Genomic DNA, 8,533 nt, shown 5'->3' with positions numbered 1-8,533 from the left:
GGATGAAAGCATCGTGTGGCCTGATTGCTGGGTTCCCACTGCAAAGCGGGGAAGGGGCGGCCCAGAGCAGGGATTGGGGATTAGGGTGAGGAGAGCAAGGCAGGACTCAGTCCCCAAGATGTACACTATGTTACTATGTTACTGCAGTATCTTTTTTCTTTCTTTTTTTTTTTTTGGCCACGCCATGCAGCATCTTAGTTCCCAGACCAGGGGTTGAACCGCGCCTCCTGCCTTGGATGCGCGAAGTCGTAACCACTGGACTGCCAGGGAATTCCCCAGTTACTGCGATATTTTTAAAAGTCAGAATGGGTTCCCAAAAGTTCATGATGAACAAAATATGCAAATGTCAAATGAAGATAGAATCTGAGGCTGCACGACTTACCTCACTGTCCTCACCCTAAACCCGGCCCTGGTGGGAGTGTCCCACACCCTCCCACAGCCTCCTTGCCCCTGGGCCAACCCCCTGAAATCCCCTGGGGGTTCTTGGCTCTTTCCAGCTCGGGCAGGAAGGCAGCTCCGTGTCCAGCCTGTTCCCCAGGTTTCCTCAGCATCCAGCAGAGGCTCTGCCTGTCCCCGGGCGTCCCAGGCCCTTGGAGAATGTCCACGGTTCGGGGCTGCCTTCCCAGAGCCTGGGTTTCTGCCTCTCTGTGGCCTGGAGCGTGGAATGTGGCTGGCGGGGGGGGGGGTCCCCATCTCTGTGGTTGATGAGTGATCGGCATCTTCTGTCGGTGCCAGCTGCTCTCTGTTCCTCCCCGCCCTGGCCTCTCTCTGTCTTTCTCCCTGTCATCATCGCCCTCCCCGGGGTGCCCCCTCCTCGCTGCAGCCGGAAGGAAGGCTCTTCTGGGAAAGGCCACGGGGTCACCACTTCTCCCTTTCGTGGCCTCCTCCTTCTGCCCCCACCTTTGGGGCCTTCCGCACCCGAGACTGGGGGTGGCCGGTGAAGGGACTGGGGGCTCCTCCTCCGGAGCCCCATGAACCAGGCAGTGAGTCAGAAGGGGAAGGGGAAGTAGGGGGCCTCGACTGGGGGCTGGGCTTTCCCCTGGGTGGGACCTGAGTCCCTTGCCTGCCCGAGGGTGCTCCCTGCCCCAGCCCCTGAAAGCAGATCCCGCCTGACCCATGGCCCCAAGACTTGTCCTGGTCCTCAGCCTCACCTTCTGGGTGGGTTGCTCACTTTGCTGCGGGAGAGAAGGTATGTGGGGACCCGGGGGGGTAGGGGGAGCCAGGGCAGAGGGACACTCTCTGAGGACTGGACTTTGTCTGCCGTGGAACATTCTGGGTGGGGTGGGAGCTCACACACCTTCTGTATGACCACTGATGGGAGGGGGTTACCATCCCATTGCATGGCTGGGAGAAACTGAGGCACAGAGAGGGCAAGAGCTACCCCAAAGGGACCAGGAAGTGGCAGCCACAGCCTGGAGGAAGGGAGGGTGGGAGAGAAAGAAATTTTAATTGTATCCATTCATTTCATGTGATTCAAAACAAAACCGTCACAAAGAGGGGGTCCGGTAAAGCATCTTCCTCCCACCAGAAATCCCCGCCAACCCTAGGTCCCCTCTGTGGCTCCTTCAACCTCAGTTTCCCCATCTGGAAAATGGGCTAATAGTTCCTGCCTTGGTGGGTTGTAGCGAGAGTGAGAGATGATGTAGGTGCCTTTCATTCATGTACTCATTCATTTCACAAACCTTTATTAGGCTCCTAATGTGTGCCCAGCACTGGCTGGCAGTGAGGTGGGGGCCAAGCCACGGTAGGGCTTTGACAGTCCCGGGTGAATCAGAAGCTGACGCTCTCCCTCTCTCTCCGGGCCCCCCAGCAGCTCCCACCCAGCCCAGGGTGCGGTGCCAGGCCTCTAGGTACCCGATCGCGGTGGATTGCTCCTGGACCCTGCCGCCCGCTCCAGACTCCTCCAGGCCCACGTCCTTCATTGCCACGTACAGGTCAGAGAGCCTGGAGGGCTTCCTGGGGATTCTACATCTGGGCTGACCCCCTAGGATCAGGGCAGCTGGGGACTTAGTGAGAGCCTGAACGCCTCAGCATTCTAGAGCACCACCAACCCTTAGAAATATACTCCCTAAAATATGTACTGCGAGCCACATGTGGAGGGTAAACTTTTCTAGAAGCCACATTTAAAAAAGAAAAAGAAATGGGTGACATTGGCTTTAATATTTTATTTAAATAGTATCTAAATATTCCACATGTTTATCATTTAATATGATCGAATGCAATGTACTTTAACATGCTTATATACGATTCATATATTTAAACTTATACTAGAAATTGATTTCATAGCATTTAATAGGATTATCTAAAGTATTATTTCAACATGTAATCAATACTTTAAAAATTAATGAGAAATTTTGCATTCGGTCTTGTTATACTAAGTCATGGAATTCCATGTGTGCTTTACACATGTGTCACACTTTACAATTGTGTCACACACAATTCAGATGCTAAACATTGAATCAGAAATTCTTTTTTTAAAAAATAAATTTATTTATTTATTTTTGGCTGCTTTGGGTCTTCCTGTTGCTGCCCACGGGCTTTCTCTAGTTGTGGTGAGCGGGGGCTACTCTTCATTGCAGTGCACAGGCTTCCCATTGCAGTGCCTTCTCTTGTGGAGCATGGGCTCTAGGCGCACGGTCTTCAGTAGTTGTGGCACTCAGGCTCAGTAGTTGTGGCACACGGGCTTAGTTGCTCCGCGGCATGTGGGATCTTCCCGGACCAGGGCTCGAACCCGTGTCCCCTGCATTGGCAGATGGATTCTTCACCACTGCGCCACCAGGGAAGTCCCCCAGTCAGATATTCTTGATCTCTGATTAGATTTCATAACATTTGTGTTTGGAAAAGTAGATTCACACACCTGAGTTGTTCTGAGGAACTTTCCCACGCTTTCTGATAGGTGGAAACTTTTCATTCAGATTAGATGAAATAAATCAAAAAGTCCCACTCAGTTGCACTGGCCGCGCTTCATATCCACAGGGCAGAAGCAGAACGTTTTGGATGCTGTGGAAGTTTCTGTGGACGGTGCTGAGCTCCAGGCTCTAGAGTCTGAAATCTTGGGGTGTCAGAACTCGAGAGAATTGGAATCTTATTATTTCGGATTCCGGAATCCGTGAATCGTAGTCCTGGGAATGTTGGAATTCTAAGGCTGGAATGTTGACGTTCCAGAAAGCTTTATTTATTTATTTTAAAAACTGTATTATTATTATTACTTGGCTGTGCTGGGTCTTTGCTGTGGCATGCGGGTTCTTCTTCGCTGTGGTGCATGGGCTTCTCTCTAGTTGTGGCACGTGGGCTCCAGAGCACGCGGGCTCAGGAGTTGTGGCGCGTGGGCTTAGTTGCCCTGCGGCATGTGGGATCTTAGTTCCCCGACCAGGGATCGAACCCGCGTCCCCTGCATTGGAAGGCGAATTCTTAACCACTGGACCGCCAGGGAAGTCCCCCCAGAAAGTGTTAGAATCCGGACCCTAGCATCTCCCTGTGGGGTTTTACCCCCCGACCCTGGGTCCCCCGGGCTCTGTGATGTTGGAGTGAGGGGTCCCTAGGATCACACAGCCAAGAGCAGGACTCCTCACCTGCTGTCCCTACTCGGGGTCCAGGGCACAGGGGGCCAGCAGGAAGTGCTGGGACCCTCACAGCGCACTCGGTGTCCAGGCTTGGCGTGGCAGCCCATGGGGAGAGCTGGCCCTGCCTCCAGCAGACACCAGAGGCCACGAGCTGTATCATCCCTGACATCCAGATGTTCTCCATGGTGCCCTATGTGCTCAACATCACGGCTGTCCACCCCCGGGGCGTCAGCAGCAGCTTCGTGCCGTTTGTCCCAGAGCACGTCAGTGAGTAGGGGCAGCGGTGGGGGTGTGGAGGGTCCCCCTTGCTCCTGTTCCTCCCCCCCAACACGCCCACCTCCCACCTGTCAGGATGAGATCCTGTCCATCCCTCACGGATCCTGGGGGCTCCACCTTCACAATTCAGCAAGAATCCACCCACTTCTCCCCTCTCCTGAGCCCCTACTTGGTCCAACCTCCATCACCGCCCACCTGGACCAGTGGCAGCCCCTCCATCCTGGTCCCCTATTCCTGCCCTCACCCCCATCTGTCCTCCTCACAGCAGCCACCAGAGGGCGCCTGTGAGCACTCAAGTCAAGTCCCATCTTGGGCTCCTGCCCTCTTCGCCACAGTCTGTCCTCCCCGCAGCAGCCACCAGAGGGTGCCTGTGAGCACTCCAGTCTGGTCCCCCCTTGGGCTCTTGCCCTCTTCCCCACAATCTGTCCTCCCCACAGCAGCCACCAGGGGGCGCCTGTGAGCACCTGAGTCAGGTCCCATTGTTGCCCTGCCTACAGCCCTCCAGGGCTCCCACCATCTGTTCCTGTCCCCTCCCTGCCCTCCCCTCCTCCCTCTCTCCCCCTCGCTCACTCTGCTCCAGCCACATGGGCCTCCTCACTGTTCTTCCAACACACCAGGCCCGGTCCTGCCCCAGGACCTCTACACGTGCTGTTCCCCCTTCCCGAAAGGCTCTTCCCCCAGGTCTCCACAGTGTTCACTCCCTCACCTCCTTTAGCTCTCAACTCAGATGTCATCTCCTCAGTGAGTCCTCCCTAAGCATTTTTTTTTAATTGCAAACCATCATACATTGCTGGTGGTTATTAGAAAACAGACTGGCAGTCCCTCAAAGAGCTAAACATGTTACCATGTAATCCAGCAATTCCAATTCTAGGTATATATCTAAGAGAAAATGGAAAGCATGTTTGCAGAAAAACTTGTGCATGAATGTTCATAGCAGCATTATCCATAATAGGCAGAAATTAGAAACGACACAAATGCTCATTAACTGATGAATGGATATACAAAACATGTCCATCCCCACAATGGAATATTATTCAACCATAAAAAGGAGAAGCACTGACACTCACTACAACCTGGATGGACCTTGAGAACACGATGCTCAGTGAGAGAAGCCAGACACAGAAGGACACCCGGTGTGTGATTCCATTGATGGGAAATGTCCAGAACAGGCAAATCCACAGACACAGAGAGTGGGTTTGTGGTTGTCAGGGGCTGGGGAGGGAGGAATGGGGGGCTGACTGCTCACGGGGATGGGGCTTCTTTTGGGGAGATGGAATGTTCCGGATTAAATGGTGGTGATGGTTGCATGACACTGTGAATATACTAAAACCACTGAACTGTACACTTTCAAAGGGTGAATTCTCTGGTATGTGAGTTATGTCTCCAAAAACATTGCAACCTACTACCCTCCTTGCACTCCTGAGCTTTCTTCCCTCCTGTTTATGACCTTCGGATCTGCCTCTTGTGTCTTATCTTCTGCGCGGGGGGATTGAGCTCCAAGGTGACAGGACTACTCTGTCCCCAGTATCCAGAACATCCCAGGACACTCAGCAGACCCTCAATTAATATTTATTGGTTGGTTGGTTGAATGAATGAATGAATGTGCCCTCCGCTGACCCTGCCTCCTGCTTGTCCATCAGTCAAACCGGACCCTCCAGAAGGTGTGCGCCTGAGCCCCCTCCCTGGGCAGCGGCTCTGGGTGCAATGGGAACCCCCCCGGTCCTGGCCCTTCCCAGAGATCTTCTCACTCAAGTACCGGATCCGCTACAAGCGTCACGGAGCTGCCCGCTTCCGCCAGGTGAGGAGGATGAGGTGACGGGGAGGGCGGTTCCCGGGTAGAGGGAAGAGCATGTGCAAAGGTACAGTGGGGTGTGGGTCACAGCTTGGGGTGCTGGTGTGCGACATGAATGCAGCCCAGCAGTTCCATTCCTGGGCATCTACCCAAAAGAATTGAAAACAGGGCCTCGAACAATTACTTGTACACGAATGTTCACAGCAGCACCACTCACAATGGTCAAAAGGTGGAAATAACACAAGTGCCCATCAATGGATGATGGATAAACACAATGTGGTCCCTCCACACACGGGAACATCACTCAGCCATGAAAAGGAGAGAAGCACTGACACTCGCTACAACGTGGATGGACCCTGAGAGCACGATGCTCAGTGAGAGAAGCCAGACACAGGAGGACACACTGTGTGTGATTCTATTGATGGGAGACGTCCAGAACAGGCAAATCCACAGAGACAGAGATTGGATTAGTGGTTGTCAGGGGCTGGGGGAGGGAGAGGGGGTGACTGCTAATGGGGATGGGGCTTCTTTTTGGGGGGATGGAATGTTCTGGAACTAGATAGTGGTGATGGTTGCCCAACACTGTGAATGTACCAAATGCCACTAGATTATCCACCTTGGAATGGTTAATTTTACGTCATGTGAATTTCACCTCAGTTGAGAGCACTAATATATTGTTTTACATTCTTAAAAAATAAAGGCAGGGTATCAGTCAGTGAGCATATGGGCAGGGCAGTTGTGTCCTGGGCAGCCTTGGACGCTGGGCTGAGGAGCTGAGTCTTTGCAGGGTTTAGGCTTTTGCAATCCTGTCCCTTAGAACCTTCCGCAACAGTAGAAATGTTCCACATCCACACCGTCCAAGACGGTAGCCTCGGGCCGCGTGAGGCTGCCAGGCGGTTGCAACCTGGTAAGGAGCCGAGGAATTGGCTTTTAAAGTTGATGTAGTATTCATTAATTTAATTTTGTAAACGCTTGCAATTTTAAAATTGAGACAGAATTTACATCCCACGAAGCTCTCTGTGTTAAAGTGCACAAGCCAGTAACTTTGGTGTATTCGCAAGATTGTGCAGTGATTAATTAATCTAAATTTAAAACGTAAAGCGTCACATCCGGCTGCCATATGGGACAGCTTGTGCAGAGGAAGGAGGGACATAGTCACACCTGACCTTGGGAAGCTGCCGGTGGTGGCTGACATGGGACATGCCAAGGATGAGGGGGACCCCAATGCTGGAGGGAGAGTGTGGAATGGCAGGGACAGAGGGGGCAGGGCGGAGAACCGGAAAGGCAGAGCTGAGAGGGTGTCTCATTGGTGCCCAGGGATTTTAATCTGTGGAGGTGCCTGAGTGAGGATATGGAGAGGTCAAGGCCATGGAAAGAAGAATTTATTACATTTCCCCAGAAAAGAGGACACATCACGCCACGCAGGGCCATGTGGGCAACTTTGGGACATCAGGAGGCTGAAGTGGGAGCCAGGGGAGAGCCCAGGACAAAGGTGGATTGGGGTTTCCTCGGGGAAGGCTAGGCGGGGCAGGTGAACAGCTTAGGGTAAGCGAGTTTGAATAATTCCAGTGGGCTCTGGGCTGCAGGGTGGTCTCTAGTTGCTTGGCATCTGGCCCTGGGGTGATTTAGGGCAGGGTGGGGATATGGGCTGGTGTGTGACCAGTAGAGAGAGGGGATGGATGGGGGTGTGGACTCGGGGTGGATTGGTTTTTATACGAAAGGCATGCTCCTGGTCGACCAAGAATTGGCTGGCCAGGGAGGGGCAGGCTCTCCCTGCTCAGCAAGATGTTTAAGATGTCCGAAGATGTACAGGGGGCCGCAGAGGGCATGCCGTTGAGGATTGACATTGGTGCCTGAGTCTTGGAGCAGCAGCCCGAACATGGGGACGGAAGGCTTGATCACATAGCTTCCTTGTTTCCACTGACCCAGACCTCCTTCTGCTTTCAGGTGGGACCAATTGAAAGCACATCCTTCACCCTCAAGGCTATGAGGTCCCAAGCCAAGTACTGCATCCAGGTGGCTGCTCTGGACCTCACTGACTATGGGGAATCAAGTGCCTGGAGTCTCCCCGCCGTTGCCTCCATGACCCTGGGCAAGTAGCGGGGGTTCCCTGCACCCCCGAAGAGGGGCTGTGCCCTTGACATCCACCTAAGGGTGGATGGGACCTGACTGGCCTGGGTTCACTGCTGCCGAGTTGCTGGGCAACCTTGGACAAGTGACTTTGCCTCTCTGAGCCTCAGTTTCTCAGTCTGTGAAATGGGGATGTACTCCCTGCCTCCTTTGACACAGTTCAATGTTTTGTGAACTGTGAATATGAGATTTTTTAAATTGTTTAATTAGAAAAGGATCATTGTCACTAGAATCAGGACTCTTCCTTCTTTTAACAGATCCACATGAGACCCTGGGAGGAGAGAACAGACCAGGACACACACACACAGTGAATCCCCACTGCCACACACGGGGTCAGGGCTGGACCAGAGGAAGAGACGGGGCTGGGAGAGTCAGGGCAGGGGTGGTGGGTGTTCCGCCTGGGATGGAATGATGAATCCATTCAGTTCAGTTCAGTTTGGTTCACCTCAAAAGCTGCCCAGATGTGAGCCCCACTGTGGGTGGACACCAATGGGACATGAGTTTGTCTGGGAAGCTCTCTCTGAGGAGGGGGCAACACAGCCAGGCTCTGAAGGATTTTCTCAATCCAGGAGCTTCTCTGTACATTTCACTCAGGTCTCAATTCCAAGGTCACCTCCTCCAAGAAGCCTTCCCTGACCACCTCATCTAGGGCAAGCAGAATAAAGACCCCCCCCAAGATATCCATGTCCTAATCCCCAGAACCTGTGAATGTGATACCTTACACAGCACAAGGGACTTTGCAGATGTGATTAATTTAACAATCTTGAGGATC

General features: G+C 53.1%; 1 protein-coding gene across 1 annotated transcript; it reads left to right on the top strand.

Moving 5' to 3' along the window:
* Positions 1 to 1,116: 1,116 nt before the first annotated feature.
* EBI3 (Epstein-Barr virus induced 3) lies at positions 1,117 to 7,835 on the top strand. Its single transcript, XM_061188889.1, has 5 exons — positions 1,117 to 1,189; positions 1,811 to 1,934; positions 3,652 to 3,830; positions 5,480 to 5,637; positions 7,579 to 7,835. Exons 1-5 carry the CDS (start codon positions 1,117 to 1,119, stop codon positions 7,729 to 7,731), a joined length of 687 nt encoding a protein of 228 aa, XP_061044872.1. The 3' UTR covers positions 7,732 to 7,835.
* Positions 7,836 to 8,533: the final 698 nt, after the last annotated feature.

The sequence above is a fragment of the Eubalaena glacialis genome, chromosome 4 (assembly GCF_028564815.1).
Source record: "Eubalaena glacialis isolate mEubGla1 chromosome 4, mEubGla1.1.hap2.+ XY, whole genome shotgun sequence".
Lineage (NCBI taxonomy): Eukaryota > Metazoa > Chordata > Mammalia > Artiodactyla > Balaenidae > Eubalaena > Eubalaena glacialis.
Note: the sequence above shows the minus strand (reverse complement) of the source record. Positions and strands in the feature narration are given on the sequence as shown.